At 46.5% G+C, this 23334-nt stretch overlaps 1 protein-coding gene across 2 annotated transcripts in view; it reads left to right on the forward strand.

Moving 5' to 3' along the window:
• Nucleotides 1-23334, forward strand: part of AIG1 (androgen induced 1) — a 203317-nt gene that overhangs the window by 19199 nt on the left and 160784 nt on the right. Inside the window, exon 2 of one of the 2 annotated variants that reach the window (XM_029596512.1) lies at nucleotides 12136-12333. The exons of the other annotated variant lie outside the window; for it this stretch is intronic. Within the exon in view, the coding sequence (XP_029452372.1) occupies nucleotides 12136-12159 (24 nt within the window). The 3' untranslated portion in view covers nucleotides 12160-12333. Of the gene's footprint in view, nucleotides 1-12135; nucleotides 12334-23334 lie in introns of those variants that run through there. 2 annotated transcript variants of the gene reach the window in all.

Genomic DNA, 23334 nt, shown 5'->3' on the forward strand with positions numbered 1-23334 from the left:
ATTTCTCATGAACTACCAAAAATCCCACCTGAACCTATCTCGCCTCCTACAGTTCATCGGAGCAGAGTTGGATACCACCGTATCAAAGACCTTCCTGCCAACCGACCACGCAGACACACTCTCCAGGCTAGATGCATCTCTGTAGGCACAGCAAGCAGCTTCAGCTTCCTGACACTGCTGGGCTATATGGCTTCCACGGTCCACGTCACTCCTATGGCCAGATTAGCCATAACGCAATGGACTTTGAAATCACAGAGGATCCAAGCCTTTCAACCACTGTCATCTCCAATTCAAATAACCTACCAGTTACGTTCATCTCTCCTCTGGTGGACAAACACGAACAACTAGCAGGCCTACCCTTCCAGCAACCAGTTCCGCAAGTAACCTTAACCACAGATGCATCCACCTTAGGTTGGGGAGCACATATGGACAATCTTCAGACTCAAGGTTCTTGGACAAGTCTTGAAACAACATTTCAAATAAACTTCCTGGAACTTCGAGCTATACGTTATGCTCTATATGTGTTCAAGGACTGCCTTTCACACAAGACTGTTCTCATACAAACAGACAACACATTTGTCATGTGGTACCTGAACAAACAGGGAGGTACCAGTTCATATCTCCTTTGCCAAGAAGCCGTGCAGATTTGGGATTGGGCCCTAACACATTCCATGTTTCTCCGGACCACTTATCTAGCAGGCATACACAACGTGGTTGCAGATCGCCTCAGTTGTCAGTTTCATCCCCACGAGTGGTCCCTGGATCCAGCGGTAACGACCAGAATCTTTCAACATTGGGGTCAACCAACACTAGACCTCTTTGCATCCGAACTGAATCACAAAGTGGACAGATTCTGCTCCCTATACAAGCAGAAAAACCAGTTAGCCATGGACGCCTTTGCTCGTCCCTAGAACTCAGGCCTCTTATATGCATATCCCCCGATACTGCTCATAGCAAAAACTCTAATGAAGCTACAACAGGACAAGGGGTCAATGATACTCATAGCCCCTTATTGGCCTCGACAAGTATGGTTTCCCATTCTTCTCGACCTCTCGATCAGAGAACCAATTAGCCTGGGCTCAGCACCCACTCTCATAACTCGGGACCAGGACAGGTTGTGCCTTCTCAGACCCTATCCCTTACAATCTCTGTCATCTTTCAGACTCTGGTCTCCAGACTTTGTTGGTAAGGGTACACCTGAGTGCTATCTCAGCTTACCACAAGGGAATAGGGGATGCCCTGATATCAGCGCAACCCCTTGTCAGTAGGTTTATGAGAGGTTTAATTCAACTGAAACCCTCTTTGCAGCTACCAGTCACAGAATGTAGTACTAGCAAGGTTCATGCGTTCTCCCTTTGAGCCCATAGATTCCTGTAATGTTACATTTCTTACATGGAAAGTTCTCTTCCTAGTAGCTATTACATTTATTTATTTATTTATTTATTTAAAAACTTTTATATACCGGTATTAGTATGCATACATCATACCGGTTTACAATGTAACTTTAAAGGTAGAAATTACAATGAACAGGGAGGGCGAACAAGGAGGAGTATACAAAGAGCAGGAGGTGGAGGAATTAAAGCAATAAATAAAAACTGCAACGGACTATTTACAGGAATATACAAGGCGTAGGCAAGATACTTGCAGAAGTCGGTGTACTTAATCAGGGTAGGCTTGTCGGAAGAGCCATGTTTTAAGTTTTTTTCTGAACTTGGCGTAACATGGCTCTAGCCTGAGAGTGGTAGGGAGGGCGTTCCATTGTTTAGGGCCTGCAATGGATAGTGCACGGTCCCTAGTAGAGGAGAGGTGGGCTTTTTTCAAAGGGGGAATGGAGAGGGTGCCTTTGTTGATAGTGCGAGTGGGTCGTTCAGTGCGTATAGGACGAAAGGGTTCATCCAACCAATTGGAATTGTGCGAGTGGATGGACTTGTGCACTATGGTTAGAATTTTGAAGAGAATTCGGGATGCGATGGGGAGCCAGTGGAGTTCTTTGAGTATTGGGGTAATGTGCTAGAAGAGTTAGTGAGTTATTTATTTATTTTATTTATTTAGTGATTTTTTATATACCGCGGCACGTTAAAAACATCACCTCGGTTTACAATAAACAATAATTCAGCAACAGGCTTCACAGAGCAATTGAAATAACATAGACATGATATATATAAAAAAATACCAACAAAATAAAAGCAAATACAATAAACCAATGGTAATCATGATCCTTAGTTAAAGGCAAGTCAAATAATAAATGGAAGTTCAGAGACCAAAAAGTCAAAATTAGCAGTGAGAAGTATAAAATCGGCGTGTAGCAATGAATCAGTGAGAACAGGAATATTAATCAGTATTTCAGTAGAGGAGAGGATCATTGAGTGTAAGCTTGTTCGAACAGCCATGTTTTGAGGTTTTGCTTAAACTTCTTATGGCAGGGTTCGAGACGTAGGTCGGTGGGCATTTTGTTCCAGATGTTGGTCCCGGCAATAGTGAATGCGCGGTCTCTTGTAGAGACATGCTTGATGTGTTTAATTGTAGAAGAGGTGAGTTTGGCTTGGTGCATTTTTCTTATTGGTCTGTTTGATGTGCGGAAAATAAAATGATTTGAGAACCATTGCATATCTTGGTTATGGATCGATTTATGTATGAGGGAGAGAACTTTGAATAATATTCTAGATGCTACAGGAAGCCAGTGAAGGAACATGAGAACAGGTGTAATGTGTTCATGGCGGTGAGAGTTAGTGAGTAGGCGTGCTGCAGCATTTTGTAGCATCTGTAGTGGTTGTATTGTGTTTTTGGGGAGACCTAGTAGTACAGCATTACAGTAGTCCAGTTTTGACAATATTGTAGCTTGTAATACTGTCCGGAAGTCATGTGGATGTAGAAACGGTTTAATTCTTCTTAGAGTATGTAGCTTGAAGAAACCGTTTTTGATTGTGGCTGAGATGAAATTCTTTAAGGAGAAGTGATTATCTATGATGACGCCAAGGCTGCGGACTTGCTGTAAATTGAGGGAGTCCAATGGTGAAGGTAGAGTAGGATTAGCGGCAATGTTATTATGAGGTGAGATGATGAGGAGCTCTGTCTTCATAGTGTTGATTGCTAGGAAATTCTCAGTAAGTAGTTTTTTTATTTCTATAAGGGCCGCATCCCAAATTTTTAAAGCGTTAGGTAGGGAATCGTTGATGGGGATAAGGATCTGTACAACATCTGCGTAAATGAAATGTGGAAGATCCAGTTTCATCAGAAGTTGACAGAGAGGAGATAGGTATATGTTGGACATGTGCTTCCCAAAAGGCTGTAAGTAAAGGCCTGTTAGATGAGCATTCAGATGTCAGCACTGCCTCAGAATAAGGTAGTGCTGACACGTGTGTCTTTCAGGCCCTTATGACACTATGCTTCTGATGTACATGTGGGGAATCAGGCTGTAACATGTCGAGCCTGTGCTGGAAGATTCTAAGTGTCAACTCATATCTTCAAGCTGTGCCTTTAAGAAGCTGAGCTACTTGCACTTTCTCAGACTTCTAGAGCACTTGGCTCTAAGTCCCAGGCCCTGCAGAAGTTCCATCATATCTATGCAACTAACTCGTCAACACGTGAGGGCTAGGACAGGGTCCAAAGCTTAGCTGAGTCAAGCAAGAAGGCGCAAGCTAGAGCAAACAGTGTATACTGTGTTGGCAGTCCTACATGAAGGCTATGGTGAGACATGACTCTTTTGGATTGACAATCAGTCTGATTACATTAGGCCAACAATATCTCTTTGGTGTCCAGGTTTATTTGTGTCATCTTTTGTCATCTACTGTCTATTGCAAACTTTTGCTCCATTATCATGATGTAGCCTAATGCGACCTAAGTGTTTTCTGTTACACACTGAGCCAGACAGAGGACCTGTGAGGGAAAGAAAGATAGAGATGGGACCAGCTAGTAGCACTCTGCTAGGCTGTCTTCCATGGAAGGGAAAGGACTAGATGAGGACTAGCAGGCAAAGTAGCACTGTATGATGCTTTGCGAAGCTGGCTGCCAGTCTGTGTGGTCTTCCCGGCTTCTGCCGGGGGGGGGGGGGGGGGGGGAGGGGGACATGAGGGATTTTTGGGTAGATCTGGAACAACATCTGCTAGGATCCCATGCCATAGAGCCAGATTATGGAATACACAGCAGAACAGCACTATCTCAGTGACTCTGGGTGGGGTGTACATTAAAGCTCCCTCTGTTTTATCCAAACAGTGAAATCTACTTTTGACTACTCCAAAGGTGCGTACGATGACAGAGCAGGTAGAACATAAGGCTTCATTGTATCTCACCTCCTCTGGCGTGTTGGGTATAGCAACGGGTGTGAGAAGCCAGGTTCTGCAACCATATCCCAAATCTCTTGTGGCAAAGAGAGAACAGCTGTATCATTCACTCCACTGTGACTTTGTGCTATCAGTGCCAACCCACAGCATGTTATAAGATACTAGAAGTTAAGCTCTAGCTTGGCATGTGCCTTAAAAGACTCTTTCCAAACCCAAGGTCCTTGCTGCCTTTTATAGTGACACTATATGAAGGCAGTAGCACTTGCTTATGCTGATCTTCCTGAATGGAAAACTGCATGTGGGGTTCCTACACAATGTGTCCATGCCACTCATAACTAAGCTATCACTACCCGTTGCTAGCAATCCTCTAACATTGAAGATGTACATCACAGCTACTACACATGTCATTGCAGAAAGACATCAGCCTGGTTGTATGATTGTGTATGTTCCTGGCTTTTCTGCAGTAGGTCATCCTGACATACACATTTGTGTGTACTAGTTAGAGAGCTAACATAACACCCAAAAACGCCAAACCGATTGTAAACCAATTTTTGTAAGACCCTCTATTCACGAGCAGCCATATTATGTGTTCTCGTGCTATCCCGATAGCACGAGACAGTGACCAGTATGTACCGGGAGCTACCGCTTTTTAGTTATTAGCATTATAGCATGTGATAGCGGTTACTGTTGTTGAAACTCCCCCGGGCAGCTACCTTCCCCGGTTTTTTGCAGTATTGGGTTTTCGGTACAGATCGAGAAATTATAATTAAATTGACAGCGCTTGGATGCGAGGACGTGAGAGGGAACTTCCATTCGTCACCGGAAGGGGTGGCACCAAGCACTGTGACTCGTATAAACAGCTTCCGTTGGGTCGCCATTGTTTGAAATACAGCGGGCTGAAATGCAGCCTGCGCGAAAAAATTGATCGGCACAGAATAAAGACGCCGCAAGAAGAAGATTTCTACAAGGCTACAAGGATCTGAATTGGTTTCCTTTCCTTCCCCTGAAGCAGGACAGCGGTCCGAAACATGGCCATGTCGGGTTACCTGGGACCTTTTCAGTGCGGATAAGTATCCGTTGCATTTTTGATTATCAAAATTTGGTTGAGTAACTTTTTAAAAAATTTTTTTTGAAAAAGATAACAAAAATTGATTGTTTCGAATGATTAAAAGTAATAGTGACCCCTATGAGCAACGAGTTGAACACATAATATGGCTGCTCGTGAATAGAGGGTCTTACAAAAATTGGTTTACAATCGGTTTGGCGTTTTTGGGTGTTATGTTAGCTCTCTAACTAGTACACAGGTTATTTTTGGTTGTTGACATTGGTGTGGACTAGAATACACCAGTTGGTGTGAGTGGGTTTTGTTGTGTGATTGATACACATTTGTGTGACATGACACAGTGACTATAATAGGGCCCAAAGGCATAGCCCCCAGCTTCTGTTTAACCCATGTGATGTTCAAGACAAACTGTGGCTGACATCCTGGCTGACAGAACACTAAGAGGGCACACCTGACCTGGGAGTCCCTGCACTTTGGATGCAAAAAGGTTGTGGTTGACAAGTGACATTTGAACAGTTCCAAAAGGGAGGATTTGAACAGCCACTTGCTTAAAATAAACAAGTAGAAAGTCTATAGTGCCTGGTCCCATAAAGAATTTTGCGGCAAGTGCGTTGTTTGGGCACGCAACACTAGCAGGTCTCTCCAGCATGGAGGTAGAAAGCTGGGCCCTGGCACTCTGGCTTGTAGATATAACTGTACAAGCCACTTGTCATGTAACCAATGCAGTCACATCCCCGACAGCCCCCCATGTCAGTGCCGTTTGCTATAAACACATAGCTGGAAAAGGATTATAGAAAGAAGCAGTTCTCTTACCTACAAGCCAACTGTCACTGTAGAAGCCATCTTCAAAATCTTCAAACAGGACAGATTACCTAAGTATAAAGGAATCATGTGCGCTCCTGGGTACATGGCAACCACGTCGAGGATGAGCATTTGAGTGTCATAAGCCACTTGCACATTGATGGAGTGGAAGAGAGTTCTGTTGCAGTGATCTTTTCCTACCACGGTGTGGGATAATGGCTACATGAGTGCAGTCATTAGCTCCCAGAATATTAGGAAAGTTGGCAATGTCATAAAACCCTCTCTTCAATTCCAGCAAATCTTGCCTTTCTCGAGGGAATGCTATGTACCGATTAATGTGGCCACATACAATTGTTATGACCTAGTCCAGACAGTGGGAAAAAGAGATTTAGGACATTCCCCTGATGACCTGACTGTTGTTTGGAAGGAGCCAGATGCCATAAAATGCATGGCACATATTTATTTGGTGAGACCCAGTATAGCATGGGACCTTTCTGTGACTGGATTCAGATCTTCTCTGAGTTCTTGATATAATTCCATTATAGCCTGAATACTGAGTCGATATCTGGTAACCACATGCTCCTTTGGCATGCCCAGCAATGTGGTTCGTGGATGAAAGATGTGCATCCTGTACCGCAGGCATGCCTTCCTGCATGACATTTATTTATTCATTTAAAATTGTTTGTATACCACGTTTTCAATAAATTGGTCAAAACGGTTCACCTACTGCTACATACACAATATAAAAATAGAATAAAAATAAAATAAGAACAGTTAAATGAGAATTAAAATAAAAGCTAAGAACTAAACATCATCAAAATAACAATACAATTCAAATCAAATATAAATACAGTTCACAGATGTTGATGGAGGTGGAAGATGAAGTGCTTTCTTGTGTTTGGGTATTAAATGCTTGTTGAATGCAGGGCTAGCGGCTCTGGCTCAGATGCAGGAACTTCACTGGGAGGTGTTTGAATCTCTCTTGCCAGTTATTGTTGTTGTGGAGCAGCCTGAAGCAGCCAGTATCCCATTACTAGTAGACTTCCTACTACTGTAGCTTTAGAAAGAGATGGCAGGTAAGAAAAGCTATTTTATTGGCCTGGCAGGGCTGTTTGAGAGAAGGCCTGATAATAGCTGTGATCCGACATAAAGGCATGATAACTATTTTTTCCCATATTATTTTGCTGTGAAGTGTGGTAGGAGTCCCTCATCTGCATACATTTCCTGGTTTTGCATTATATTATATGCAATTTCCTACATGCAATCACTGGGGGGGGATGGGACCATTTTAAGCTGCTGGAGAGAGAGACTAACCATAATGCCCTCATACTAGGTAAGTATTTATACCTCTATAGGAGGCCCACCTAGTCACTCGAGGTGAGGTTTAGGTATTAGTGTAGGGGTTAGGGGCCACTTTGACATTCAAAGTGAGACGTACGAACAGAACAGTGCTCTCTTGTGAAGATTTGATGACCTTCGGAGTGAGGAAACTCATCCAAAGATGAGATTTGTGCAGTGTTCTCTCAGCCTAGCTAATGGACTCTCTACCTGGGTAACATCAAGCTAGGTTGAGAGAACATTGCACAAATCTCATCTTTGGGTGAGTTTCCTCACTCCAAAAGTCATCAAATCTTCACAAGAGAGCACGGTTCTTGTCGTACGTTTCACTTTGAATGTCAAAGTGGCCCCTAACCCCTACACTAATACCTAAACCTCACCTCGAGTGACTAGGTAGGCCTCATATAGAGGGAGACAGAGGCAGAGTCGAGCTTCACCACTGGAAGCTCGAGGTCCCCCTGGGAGGAGCCCGTAAGGACCCGGGCTGCTTGGACATAGGTGGGCCTCGCAGGGTCTCCAAGAGAAATGGAAGTCCAATGTGCCCACAGGAACTAGGGGAGTGCTGTAGGGTTCGAGACTGAAGACAGGAGGCAGCAGAGAGAACCAGAACAGGGATGGAGAAGACAAGGCGAGGAACAGCACCAGGAACTAAGATGTGGTCAGGCAAGCACAGTCAAGTCCAGGTATCAGTCCGAGGAGTGGTCAACGAAGCAAGAGTCAAGAGCCAGAGGTCCAACGGGTTCTAGAACAAGCTGAGGTCTTTGGCAGGTGGCAGGCAGGCAGGCAGGTCAGGAACAGGCTGAGGTCTTTGGCAGCCGGCAGGCAGGCAGGTTGGGAACAAGCTGAAGTCTTTGGCAGGCGGCAGGCAGGCAGGCAGGTCAGGAACAGGCTGAGGTCTTTGGCAGGCAGCAGGCAGGCAGGCAGGTTGGGAACAAGCTGAGGTCCTTGGCAGGCAGGCAGGCAGGACAGGAACAAGCTGAGGTCTTTGGCAGGCGGCAGGCAGGCAGGTCAGGAACAAGCTGAGGTCTTTGGCAGGAGGCAGGCAGGCAGGCAGGTCAGGAGCAAGCTGAGGTCTTTGGCAGGCAGGCAGGTCAGGAATGTTGCATTCGTGCCTGTTCTCGCCCTCGCTCCACCCTCTCTACCTTAGTAGCGACTCCCTTCGGGTCTGACAGACAGATGCTGCCGCGGCTTCTCCTCGCCGTACTTCCTGGAATCCCTGGGCTGGCCTGACGCTGCGGATCCGCCATGTTCCTGATGACGTAAGGGCGCACGAGCGCTCCAGAGTTTGTACCGGCAAGGGTGCGAACCTCGGGGGCATCCCCCCGTAGTGATGTCATCCGCTTCCACCTTAAAAGGTCTTTGCTTGCTACTACGAATCGAGTTAGCAAGGGGAATTCTTTCTCCGCTGCTCTGCCTCCAGAACCTTACCTAGGGGTACCCACTCCTCGGGGGCCCCGCTCTCTCTTCTTGATTTCAGATTGCTAAGATGGGATCCGGTACTCGCTCCACGAGGGCCTACATCCCTGAATGCTCAGAAAACTCCTTACTACCTGGAAGTGATCGCAGACGTGAACACAGTGAGTTCTATTACAGATAGGAACCGGTACTCGCTCCACGAGAGCTTCTGTTCCTAATCTCCGAAGACTCCCTTCTGTCTAAGACGTTATCGCAGGTACGGAGATCGTGAGTCATTATTGTAGATTGCAGTTAGGAACCAGTACTCGCTCCACGAGGGCCCATGTTCCTAAATCCCTTCTCAACTCTCTTCTATATCAGAAGCTATTATATACCTATATCTTGTGCACTATTATTATAGATTGCAGATAGGAACCGGTACTCGCTCCATGAGGGCCTATGTTCCTAAAACCCTCCAAAGACTCCCTTCTATTCTATAAGCTATCTCAGACACAGATATTGTGAATTCTCATTCCAGACTGCATATAGGAAACAGCATTTGCCTATGGCTCCTGTTCCTGAATATACTGAAGACTCTGTTGCATAGAAGCCATTACAGATATCTACAATTGTGAGTGTACCATCTACTACTGGTTATGTATCCAGCATACCCTGTCTACTCACTACCTATAGTCTCTCTCTACAGCTCAGCAACCCAGAGACCGCAATTCCAGTATCTGAGGGACTTCAGCCCTGCCGGGCACAACAGCTCACTACTGCCACCTCTGGTGGTTCTACTTCCTGTCTAATAAAGAACTATCTGTGTTGTCTCCATACTCCAGCCTAGCTGGTGGTCCCTCTCAGGATATCCTCCTGGGGGCGCGGTCATCTGCTATCGGCCCAAGGATTCACCAATTTACATTAAAGTGTTCATTCTTTACACTACTAGAGCCGTATCATAACAGACTGCCACTCTGTGGGGAGCCAACCCAAGACGGATCACTAACTCCATCTACGGAGTACAACGGACTGCTGGCTACTCAGGGATTCACCAATTTACCTCAAGTGTCATTCCTTACACTACTAGAGAGGTATTATACGGCTGCCACTCTGTGGGAAGCCAACCCACCACAGATCATTAATTCCGTCTACGGAGTATTACAATTGTTAGCTCTTTCCTTTGGCAGGGTGATCCATAACAGATTGCTAACTCTTTGGCGGACTTATAACAGATCGTTACTCCTAGCAGCAAGGATTGATAACAGATTGTTAACTCCTCCCTCTCCAGGAGGAGATCCATATCAGACTACTAACTCCTCCCCCTACAGGAGGAGCCCGAAAACAGATTGCTAACTCCGAGCAGCAGATTTACAAACAGATTGCTAGCTCCTCCCCTCTGGAGGAGCAGATCTACGACAAGGAACAAGCTGAGGTCTTTGGCAGGTGGCAGGCAGGTCAGGAACAAGCTGAGGTCTTTACCAGAAGGCAGTCCAAGGTAAGACCAGGGAGACGAGCAGAGGAACAAGCAGGACTAGGAATCAGGAACAACCGGAATAGAACTGGAACGAAGGATCCTGGAACAGACTAGGAACAAGCAAGCAGGAACACGCAGTGACAATCTCAGGAACAAACCGACCCGATTGCCAAGGCAAGGAAGTGAAGGCAATCACTTCCTTATATCGGGGGTTCAATCAGGGCGCGCCGCGGAGCTAGGCCCCGCCCTGGTTCCTACTTCAGTGCGGCTGGTCTGTGCGCATGCACCTGGGGGCGTGGTTAGGCAGGCTGATGGCACCGGATTGAAGCGAGAGGCCTGGCGCATCGTAGGAGGCCCGGCAGTCGTCACCGCGGGACTCCATGGCCTCGCTGAGCTAGCTAGGACCGCGAGGGAGGCAGCGCTGGAACTTGGCCCAGGTATCCGGAGGTGAGCAGTCCGGAGGTGAGCAGTCCCGGGCAGGGCGCGTAACAGTGCTTCTTCGTGCAGGTTAGCTTTTTGCCTTCTTCTTTGGGTTGTAACTGCTGCTCTCTGCTGGCTTTCCCCATGCAGAAAAGTTGCCACAGGTTATCTCAGTGGTTTCAGTTCATTCTCTTGCCACTAGGGATCCTCTGTGTGTATCCTGTACCTTTTTTTTTTTTAAACTCTGTCTCCATTTTTGTCTTTACCATCTCCTCTGGGAAGGGCATTCCAGGCATCCACTACCCTTTTTGTGAAAATATATTTCTTGACATTGTTCATGAGTTTACCTCCTGGAGCTTCAATAACAACTGCTACTTGTACCAGAAACACTTGATTTTGTATGATCATGTTCAGATGAGATTTGCTTTATTAACTTTACTAATCCCTAGTATATTTTCAAGGAGAAAAACAATTTGAGGTTATTCATTTTACAAAGCTGAGCAAAAAAAAAAAATTACAGGCTGGGAGGTGTGTTCTGCTACTCTTGCCATATTCTAAAGGCAGAGCGGATGTCTACAAAAAGGTACATTTCCTGTGGCTTGCATTGAAAAGCAATTGATAGCGGTAGGAATTTTTGATAAACAAGATTTAATTAGAATCCATATGAAGTAGCAGATGTAAAGGTCTCCATTAGCTGTTCTTTTGGAGCTCACCAAGAAAATATAATTTCATGCTGTGAAAATGTGCTTGACCTTAATTTGCTTGCTATAACTGTGTTCCAAGTACTGAAAATTTGCATTCATATAAGACACAACTGCTTATAGTCAGATAAATTCTGGGAAAAAGAGCCCTTGGAATGCATGAATCATTTAGCAAATCTTTTACCTTCTGGGCCTGCCACACAGCAGCATGGCATTCAGACATGGCATTCAGAAGAGGGAAATGAACTGACATTTTTGGTGGTGTGTGGTAGAAAATACTCACCCCCCCTCGTCAAACTGTTTGACAGATAGTTATTTAGGCGTCAATACTTGACAGATAGTTATTTATGGAATCAATACTAGGTATGTAATTGTTTTCTTTGCACAGTGACTGACTGCTTTGCTTTAAAAAAAAAAAAAAAAAGGCAATCTTTCAGATTTGTGTAACTGCAGGCAAATGAGGGGTTGATGCCTGCTCAGTATGGGCCTGATTTTCAAAAGCATTTTCATGCTTAAAACTGGGCTTTACATGTGTAAGCACACTTTACCTGTGTTTAGTAGTTTTTGAAAATTTCTACAATATATGCCATTGAATTGTCCATACGTTTTACTTGCTCTGTCTTTAGTTTTGATTTGTAATTTTTGTATTTCATTTTCTTTTAGATGGGAAATTATAGAATCCTGTGAAGAAAAAATGAGTTGAGTAGTAAGAAAACTTAAAAAATAAAGTATTTATAGGTTTGAATCCAGACCCTGGTAAAATATCGTAAGGAAATAAAGGTGCTCCAGATTTAGTCTCCAGATAATCATAATCTATATCTTCATGTCTAACTGGTGTATATAAAACTACCTTTACTTGGTACTGAAGCTGAACTAACAAGGAGCATGAATCACAAGTTTTATTCTTAAAGGTAGGTAGTTTGGAAGGGAATCATGCAATATTCACGACTATTTAAGAAAATTGTTAGGATACTGTACTATGTGCATTCAGAGGAATACCTTATGCAAAATGTACATGTGATATTCAAATACTTTGTTGAGTGGTTCATTATTTTGTCTAATTTCCATGCACCATAGCATGTCTGTCTTCAAAAAGAAACTTGAGACCGAAACTAAACAATAAAACATTTGCATTGATGTGTGTTCAGGCTGCAGGCTGATACTTTTGCAGGCAAAAGTAAAGTTCATAATGTATAGCACATGTGAAACCTTTTCTTGCCTGGCAGATTTCTAGCCTCGTACTTTCAGGGTACTTGAACATGTCCTGACCCTACTCATTGTTAAGCTGAAGTAGTGGTCCCAAAACAGAGATGCTAAGATTTGGAACTTCATTGTGTTCAACCTACTGTATTCTGCATGCATTCTCTTTCCTTCTTCAGTGATCATGGGTATTCTTCTTGCTTAAGGCTCCATCTAGTATCTAGACCACATGTGTTATTGAACTAGCCACTAAGTGTTGCTGTAGAACAGTGTCAGAATGTTTTCCTTTTTTCTCAAAAAAGGATAACATATATTGGAAACATTGCCAAATTACCATCCATGAAGCTCATGGTTTGCTTCTCATCATCAGGAATTGCTGCAAAAGGAATTCTCCTCCCTCTTAGAGACCAATGAGGATGAACCTGTTCCACCAGGGGAAGGAGGGTGAGGATTTTATTCCAAGTACTTCATAATTTCATAGAAAACAGGGGGACTTCATTCCATCCTAAACCTGAGGGCTTTGAACAAATTCCTGGTAAAGGAAAAGCTTAAGATAGTTTTCCTGGCACCTTGATTCTTTTGCTGGGAAAAGGTTACAGAAATTATCTCAGTTTTGTAGTAAGGAATCACCACCTCCAATAATATCTATTGTCCTTCGGCCTAGTGTTAACACCACATATATTCACAAAGGGGTGGATTTTAAAAGGCGCGCGAATAGCCTACTTTTGTTTGCGCTCCAGGCGCAAACAAAAGTACGCTGGATTTTAGTAGATACGCGCGGAGCCGCGCGTATCTACTAAAAAACCTGGATCGGCGCGCGCAAGGCTATCATTTTGTATAGCCGGCGCGCGCCGAGCCGCGCAGCCTACCCCCGTTCCCTCCGAGGCCGCTCCGAAATCGGAGCGGCCTCGGAGGGAATCCTCTAACACCCTCCCCTCACCTTCCCCTCCCTTCCTCTACCTAACCCACCCGCCCGGCCCTGTCTACACCCCCCCCTTACCTTTGTTGGGGGATTTACGCCTCCCTCTGGGAGGCGTAAATCCCCGCGCGCCAGCGGGCCTCCTGCGCGCCGGGCTGCGACCTGGGGGCGGGTACGGAGGGCGCGGCCATGCCCCCGGACCGCCCCGGGCCGTAGCCACGCCCCCGTACCCGCCCCCAAAACGCTGCCGACACGCCCCCGAAACGCCGCGACGACCGGGCCCGCCCCCCGACACGCCCCCCTCGGAGAACCCCGGGACTTACGCGAGTCCCGGGGCTCTGCGCGCGCCGGGAGGCCTATGTAAAATAGGCTTCCCGGCGCGCAGGGCCCTGCTCGCGTAAATCCGCCCGGTTTTGGGCGGATTTACGCGAGCAGGGCTCTGAAAATCCGCCCCATAATGCCTTCCAGTGGTTATGGTGCCTCTACATAAATTGAGAGTGCACATATTTCCTACCTGGATGATAGGCTGAACAAGAGCACATTTCAAGGAAATGCCATAGAATCAATGAGCAAAACTATCCAGGTGCAGGAGTTGCTAGGCATCATCAATAATTATCCCACATCCCATCTTAATTGGAATTTATAGGCACTCTATTAGAGATCCACAAGAAAGGATCATCACACAGACATCCACAGTGGGAGAGATAAAACACAGACAGCAGGCATTAGCATGGACATGCTGAGGTTGTTGGACTTCATGGCATCAATATTACACATCACTCCCTTGGCACATCTCCATATAAGGCCCACTGTACTCTTCGATCACAGTAAACTCAGGCCACTCAGGATCTTTGAGTCAGAATTCTGTACTCTGTAAAGACTTTCAGAGATCGGTTGGCCAACAAAATTGTCCTCATTCAGATAGACAATCAGGTTGTCCAACATCAGTATGGCCAACATTTCTTATACCAAGAACCACAAAACCAGAATACACAGTTGCAGAGAGTCTCACCATTGAGGAGCTAGGGAGGGTGTGTTCCCTCTTTCCTTTCCCCCCAATCCTTTCAATTTCTTGTTTTTTCCCACCAGTTTCCCTCTTATTCACTCTCTCAAGTCACACACCATGGCCCCATTAGTCTCTCACTTTCTTAATCTCTTTACCCTGTCTCCCCCAGCCTATCTCTCTCTGTCTCCCCCTTGTCTCTACCAATATCCCCCTTTCTCTTTCAGTGCCCCCACCCTGTCTTTACTAGTATCTCTCTGTCCCACCCTGTGTCCCTAGTCTGCCAATCTCTCCCATCCTGTCCTCACTAGTCTCCCCTGTCCCTATCTATCTGTCTCTCACTAAGGTCCATCCCCGCCAGTTTCTCTCTTTCTGTCGTCCTTCCTTGTCCTCGCTAGTCTCTGTCTCTCAACTCCTCATTCCACTGTCCTCTTTATCTTTCAATCCCCTCCCCTTTTTTCTTTCAGTTTATCTCTTTCAGCACTCCCTCGTCTTCCTTACCTATCTTTTACTTCTAGTGTTGCAACTTATTAGCAAGCAGAACCATAGACATAGTTTCACTTCTTAATTTTTTTTTTTTGGGGGGGGGGGTGCAGGATAAAGGGTAAGGAGGTCAGACTGGCCGAGGGAGGCGGTGACATACATTCTCATTCCCACTGACCTCAGCAGTCTGCCCTTCCCCATCATCCTGCACACCAGTCCAGACAAGTTTGTTTGTCCTTCCTATCAACAGATGGAGGCGGAGGGCAAGTTCTTTGTCCTGATGCTGTTCTTCTGTATAATCTGGTGCAGCACAGAGGGCATCAGCAGTCCTCTGTCTCCAGCAGATGGTAGGTAGGCCGGTCCAGCACGAAGAAGGACAGAAAGGCCACTGGGACAACAACCTGAGTTATGGGTTAGTTTCTTCAGGGTAGACCCTGGCCAAGTCAGGGGAGCTGCAGTAGGACAACGACCAGTTTTGGAATGCTCTTCTCCACAGGGCATTCAGGAGTGGGAGATTCCTGTATTTCCCAGGAGTGGCAAGACTCCTTTTAAAAATAAAGGAGTCTTGCCACTGCAGACACACTAGTAGCAGAAGCGCGACCTGGGAGCCAGTAGCAGAGCGGCAGCAGACTCTGCCCTCTTCCCTCCCCCTCCACTCAAGAAGGACTTGGGTATGGAGACTAAGGAAGTGCGAGCAGTGTAGAGCCAGATGCATGGCAAGCATTGTTGGCTTATTTTGTAAAACCTGTTAGGCGCAGGAGGTGACACTGGCACAGCTGCAATAGGAGACAGATCGCAAAAAGCAGCATGGCCTCCACATGCTATCTTTTCCCTGCTCTGATGGAGCAGGGCTCCCTGGCGGCAGGACAGTCCCAGCACTCTCCCACAGCATTGGAACTGCTGATTGCTAGGATAAGTAAGTGAGTGAACCCTTTGGCTGAGGTGGAATCACCCTGGGGGAGGAGTGCCGCGGGGCTTCACCATCAGGAGGCGGAGCCTCGGCTGTGGGATGAAGGTACAGCAGATATAGAGGTGGAGACGTGGAGGGTGACCCCCTGGAGGTGGGCCACGGAATGGCAGCAACTGCTGACATCTGTCTTGCTTGAGACAAGAGTCAAAGGAGGAAGCGGCAATACCCGAGGAGTGGGGGTGCCGAGAAATACAGTCACTGTAACACACTGAATCAGTAGTGGAAAATGCAGGGAGGTTCCTTGGTGGAAGAACATGGTAGTAATCCACAGAGCAGGATGCCCTGGCAAGGGTTCCTCAGATGATACATGGCACAGGTCCGCAGCACGGGGGGGGGGGGGGACACCCGGAAGTAAGTCCTCACTGCAATGGTCTGCAGAGTGGGGTACACCAACGAGGGTTCCTCAGATGATATCACCAAGTGGGTCCGCAGAGCAGAGGGGAACCCAGAAGGGAGTCCTCATGGTAATGGTCCGTAGAGCGGGGTACACCAGCGGGGATTCCCACGTAGCAATCAAAGCACAGATCCAGCAGTGGTACTCACAGCGACATGAAGTAAGCAGAAGTCCCGTAGAAAGCTTTAGGAGAAGGCAAGCTGGAAATCAGGAAAAGGACCTCCGAGGAGCAGATAGCCAAGAGACGAGGGGAGCCCCTGAGGAGCAGGTACCCAGTAGTCTCACACCACTGAAGCAAACCGGAACAAGCAAAGTAGAAGCTGGAACAACAGCAAGTGAACTCGTTGCCAAGTCTCCAGCTGTCTGGGCAGGCCGGATTAAATATGAGAGCAGAGTGACGCCATCTGGTAGAGATGCCCCCAAGGTTCCCGCCATGACATGGTTAAAGCTGGTCGGGAAGCGCATGCTCGCCTAAGGAACCCCACGGGTAAGATGGCGGTCGGGAACTTCCATGCTGCTCGGATAGGCCCAGGAACGGAGGCCAGAAGGCCGATGGTAGCTGGCCGAAGCCACAAATTTGCCCAACGGAGCCAAGGTTGTGAAAAGGGAGGTGAGCAATGGCGGCCGCAGCCATCTGTGGTTGCAGAGTGTAACACTGTTTTCAGGCCCCAGGAAGGCTCATGGACCTGAGGAAATGGAAAGCCCGGGTTTTTCTCCTAGGACAAGCAGGATGATAGTCCGTACACATGGGTGACATCATCATATGGAACCCGGCACAGAAAACTTATGTCAAAGTTTCTAGAACTTTGACTGAGTACACTGAGCATGCCCAGCATGCCCTAAACCATGCGTCCACATGGGGTCCCTCTTTAGTCTCTTTTTTTTCTGCGGAGTTTTTGCCTTGTGGTTATTGAGCTCATGTTAGTTCTTTTAAAAAAGGTATTTAGAAAAATTTCCACCGATTGTTTTCAGATTTTTCCTGGGTAATTTCTCTTAGCATTTCACTGTCCGTCTCACCATCTTGGCCAGGTGGAGAAGTATACTCCTATCACTATACTTTTCCCCAACTCACACGGGATTTCTACTCATAAAGATTCGATTGTGCATTTAGTCTCATATAGGATCTTTATCCTGTTGGACTCTAACCATCCCAGGCATAAAGTGCCACACCGCCTCCCGGGTGCTCCTCTCTGTCATTGCGATATAATTTGTACCCCTGTATAGCACTGTCCCATTGGTTATCCTCCTTCCACCATGTCTCTGAGATGGTAGTCAGGAGGTCATTGATTTCTTTGAGGCAGTTGTTCCAGAATTTCAGTGTTTTTGTAAGGGATTCGGTTATAGGGATCAGGATTTGGACATCGTCGGCGTAGAGATAGTGTTTGAGTTTAAGATTCGTAAGCAGCTGGCAAAGGGGGAGAAGGTATAGGTTGAATAGTGTAGGAGACAGAGAAGAGCCCTGAGGAACACCTCTTGTAGTGTTGATGAGCGGAGATTCCTTGTTGTTGATCTTTACTTTGTAACCTCTGTTCGTGAGAAAAGAGTCGAACCATTTGAAAGCTGTACCTGTTATCCCGATGTCCGAAAGTCGTTTTAGAAGGGTGGTATGGTTCACCGTGTCGAATGCTGCTGAGATGTCGAGTAGTATTAGCAGGAAGGAGTGTCCGGAGTCCATACCCATGAGGAGATGGTCTGTGAGGGAGATGAGGAGTGATTCGGTGTTTAGAGCTTTGCGAAATCCATATTGAGATGAATGGAGAATGTTGTGATCTTCCAAGTATTCTGATAATTGGGTGTTAACTATTTTTTCCATGATCTTTGCTAGAAAAGGTAGATTGGAAATAGGCCGGAAGTTGTTGGGTTCTCTAGGGTCTAGATTTGCTTTCTTAAGAAGGGGTTTGAGGGTGGCAAATTTTAGGACGTCCGGAAAGATTCCTTGTGATAGTGAGCAGTTTATGATGTCAGCTAGGTATTTGGAGATGCAGTCTGGCACCGATAGAAGGAGCTTGGTTGGGATTTGGTCCAGTGGGTGGTATGAAGGTTTCATTTTCTTTAAAATTGATCCGATTTCCAGGGAGGAGGTGGGTTCAAATGACTCTAGAGAGGGTCCGGAGTTTGAGGTGGGGGGGCTGGGGATGTGAGAGGAGGAAGAATTGATGGGCAGGCCTTTTAGTAAGTTAGAGATTTTGTTGTGGAAAAAAATTGCCAATTCATTTGCCTTTGTTTGTGCCATTTCGTCTGGGATGCAAGGGGTGGTGGTTTTAGTGAGCTCTGTTACATAGGAGAAAAGAGCCTTGGGATCAAAGACGAGGTCATGGATTCTGTGGCCGTAGAAATCTTTTTTTGCTCGGTGCGTGGCGTTTCTGTAAATGTGTAAGGTCGATTTGTAAGCGTTTAGTGTGCTCGGGCATGGGGTCTTACGCCATTTGTTTTCTCTTTGTCTGAGGTTTCGCTTAAGCTCTCTGAGTTCGTCGGAGAACCATGGTTGTTTCCTGTTAGGCGTCTGTTTATTTCTTCTGGTTGCCTGCGGGCAAACTCTGTTCGCTATTGATTCTGTGATACTAATCCAAGAGCAGAGTGCTGAGTTGGGGTCAGAGACTTCTATATTGTGGAGTTCCTTTGTTAGGAGCTCGCTGAGGACTTCTGAGGAGCAGGATCTCCTGTATTGAATTGTTGATTGGGTGGGTTGAGTTTTGTGGTATTCCTTGCTTGTGAGGGAGACAGTAATCAGGGAGTGGTCGGACCAGGGAACTGGAGTGCATTCCGGGGGGGTAGAAGGAGAAAAATTGGAGTTGATGAAGATCAGGTCAAGAATATGCCCCGCTTTGTGGGTGGGATTGTTGATGATTTGTGTGAAGCCCATCGCCTTGAGAGAGGTTAGGAATGCTTCACAGTTGGGAGAGTGCGGGGTTGAATCGACATGGAGGTTGAAATCCCCTAATATCAATGCGGGGGCATCTAGGTTGATGTGTTTGGCTATGGTTTCAATTATGGGAGATGCATCTGAATCTAGTAGACCAGGTGGGGCGTATGTAAGGAGGATTTGCAGGTGTTCAGATTTAAACAGGCCTAGTTCTAGTTTAGGGGCTGACTTAATTGGTTGGAGGGTAAGTTTAAGTTCCTTTTTGGCTGCTAGGAGCAATCCGCCGCCTCTTTTTTTCTGTCTGGGAAGAGAGAAGATATCATATTGATGAGTGGGTAGTTGGTTAACCAGGGCTGCATCTGTTGGTTTAAGCCAAGTTTCTGTTATGGCGCAGATGTCTGGGTTTGCATCGAGGAGGTAGTCATTTAGAATGTGTGATTTTTTTGTGATTGATTGAGCGTTAAAAAGGGATACTGAGATTAGTGCGAGACCCAGTAGTTGGGTTAAAGGTGAGACCAGGATTGGTATAAGGGATCTGGTGGTGCGTGTCCGGAGAAGTGTGAGCGGTATTTCCCTGGTAATGTTGTTGTGGTGGAGGATGGGAATTGGGTATCCTTGAGTCATGTTCTGTTTGTGTTCAGGAAGGGTGTTTGATGAAGTGTCTGATGATTAAGGGGGGTGAATAATAGGTGGATGTCAGTTAGTTTGTGATATCTATCAGTTTGTAGAATGAGTCCGTTGAGTGCTGGTCCGTGGAGTGAGTCCGTTGAGTGCTGGTCCGTGGAGTGAGTCTGAGTGCTGGTCCGTGGAGTGAGTGCTGGTCCGTGGAGTGAGTCCGTTGAGTGCTGGTCCGTGGAGTGAGTCTGAGTGCTGGTCCGTGGAGTGAGTGCTGGTCCGTGGAGTGAGTCCGTTGAGTGCTGGTCCGTGGAGTGAGTCTGAGTGCTGGTCCGTGGAGTGAGTGCTGGTCCGTGGAGTGAGTGCTGGTCCATGGAGTGAGTGAGTGCTGGTCCGTGGAGTGATTCCGTTGAGTGCTGGTCTGTAGCGTGTTGATCAGCTGGGTGAAAGGAGCATGGATGAATGAGTGCAGAATGGTTGTTTAATGGTGAGGTATGGCGTGGCAGAGTCTAGGTGCAAGGCTGTGCTGGCTTTGAAAAGAAAAGGTGCCTTGCTTGGTGTTACTCCGGCGCGCACGAAGGGGCACACAAAGGGGCAGGCCCCTTTGTTGCGCTCCTTCGTGCGCGCGACGCCAGGCGCGCGACGCCTAGCAGCGTTGAGCCCTTTAAAGGGCTCCGGTCGCCTGTCTGACGTCGGCTTGGGGGCGGGCTTACCGCGGCGTTTTTTCTTTTTTTTTAAGTCGGTTTTGATTCCTGCCAGCTCGGGGATTCCGGCGCGTGTGGCCTCTCTCCCTACCTCGGGTCCACCTCCCCTGACCCTGACGGGTCAGCGCTGAACGCGCGGGGAGGGCCGACCTGGGATGGCGCTAGCAGGGAGAGCCGGGGTCGAAAGAAATCTCAAAGAAATCTCAAAGAAATCAATGACCTCCTGACTACCTTAAACCTTGTACTCAACACGTCCAAGACAGAAATGCTCCTTATATCCCTCAACCACAAAGATAGCCTACTCACAAGTCACAACAACACCCTGGTCAACCAAGTAAGAGACCTAGGAGTTATAATCGATAACCAACTAAATCTAAAAAAGTTCATCACCAACACAACCAAAGACTGCTTCTTCAAGCTGCAGGTATTAAAAAGACTCAAACCACTACTGTATTTTCAAGACTTCAGATCGGTACTCCAGGCCATTATATTCTCCAAATTGGATTACTGCAATTCCATTCTGCTAGGCCTCCCTGCCTCTTCCACCAAACCACTACAGATGCTACAAAACTCGGCTGCCAGAATTTTAACAAACTCCAATAGAAGAGACCACATCACACCTATCCTGAAAAACCTACATTGGCTCCCAGTAAACTTCAGAATTCTACACAAATGTCTCACCATCATCCATAAAGCTATATACAACAGTACACCCATCGACTTACACATCCCTCTCACGCTGCACTTCTCTACCAGACCCATCAGAGAAGCATACAAAGGTACGCTACACCCCCCCCCCCCCCAGCCAAATTCACACACCTTTCATCCACTAAAGATCGAGCCTTCTCGGCAGCAGCACCAACCATCTGGAACAACATGCCCACAGACCTTAGACAGGAATTTTGCACACAAACTTTCAGAAAGAAACTCAAGACATGGCTATTTCTACAAGCCTTCCCCGATCTATGACATCCCCTACTGCTACAACTAGGTATAGGATACCATGTATAGTGGATTACATTCAGTCCTGAATACTAGAGTCTATTATAGCCTTATGTATATATCTGTATATTATTTATTTCTGAGACTAAATACTACCTATTTCTATGCTAGCCACTACTCTGGCTTTTCCTCCTCCCAGTTCAAGTACCCCTGTTTATTGTAACTTTTCACTCTCTCCCTCTCTCCTAGCCTATTGTTCACGAAGTTGTTAATTTTAATGTTATTGCACCACTGTTTATTGTAAACCGATACGATATGATTGGTATCATGAGTGTCGGTATAAAAAAGACCTAAATAAATAAATAAATAAATAAATAAATAAATATGGCAATTAGTTCTATGTCATCATTCAGTGCTATACATTCTAATTCTCCCATCTTACTTCTTAGATTTCTGGCATTAGCATACAAACATTTCAAAGTGTGTTTTTTGTTTGTATTTTCATTCTTTTTAATTGATAGGGATAAATTGGAATCTTTTAGCTCAAGTGAATTTTTAATTAAAGGCACTTGGACTACTTTTCTTATTATTGGAACCTCACTGTTGGGATGCCCTAATTCTAATGCGTCATTAGTATCCTTTGAAGATACCTCCCTCTGAACCATGTGCTGCTGAGCAACTGTTGGCTTTCCCCTTTGTTCTAGTTTAAAAGCTGCTCTATCTCCTTTTTAAAGTTTAGTGTCAGCATCCTGGTTCCACCCTGGTTAAGGTGGAGCCCATCCCTTCAGAAAAGTCTCCCCCTTCTCCAAAAGGTTCCCCAGTTCCTTACAAAACTGAAACCCTCTTCCCTCATCTCATCCACACATTGAGACTCCAGAGCTCTGCCTGCCTCTGGGGATCTGCGCGTGGAACAGGGAGCATTTTAGAGAATGCTACCCTGGAGGTTCTGGATTTCAGCTTTCTATCTAAGAGCCTAAATTTGGCTTCCAGTACCTCCCTCCCACATTTTCCTATGTTGTTGGTGCCCACATATACCATGACAGCCGGCTCCTCCCCAGCACTGTCTAAAATACTATCTAGGTGACGCATAAGGTCTGCCACCTTCGCACCAGGTAGGCATGTTAACAGGCGATCCTCACAGCCACCAGCCATCCAGCTGTCTATATTCCTAATAATTGAATCACCAACTATGACGGCCGACCTAACCCTTCCTTCCTGGGTAGAAGCCCTGGGAGACATATTCTTGATGCGAGAGGACAATGCACCACCTGGAGAGCAGGTCCTTGCTCCAGGATCCTTTTCTGCTGCAGCAGGTTGATGCTGTCTGATCATGAGACCTTCTTCCTCCAAGGCAGCACCAGGGCTGCCAGTCTGAAGTTGGGACTTGGCTACTATGTCCCTTAAGGTCTCATCTATATACCTCTCTGACTGCCTCAGCTCCTCCAGGTCTGCTACTCTAGCCTCCGTAGATCAGACTCGTTCTCTGAGAGACAGGAGCTCTTTGCATTGGAATCACACGTACAACTTCTCACTGGTGGATAAAAAATCATACATGTGACACTCGATGCAAAAGACTGGGAGGCACCCCTCTTGCTGCTGGACTGCTGCCTTCATCTCAAATTTTTTCAGTTCCTAGTTGCTATGGGAGTAGGAATGTGTCTGATTAGGGTCCTTTAAATGTGTTAGTATATTCACTATGGGCCAGATTTTAGTAGCTACACGCAGGTGTAGATTTGTGCGTGGAACCCGGCGTGCAAAAATCTACGCCC

Source organism: Rhinatrema bivittatum, chromosome 3 (genome assembly GCF_901001135.1).
Source record: "Rhinatrema bivittatum chromosome 3, aRhiBiv1.1, whole genome shotgun sequence".
Lineage (NCBI taxonomy): Eukaryota > Metazoa > Chordata > Amphibia > Gymnophiona > Rhinatrematidae > Rhinatrema > Rhinatrema bivittatum.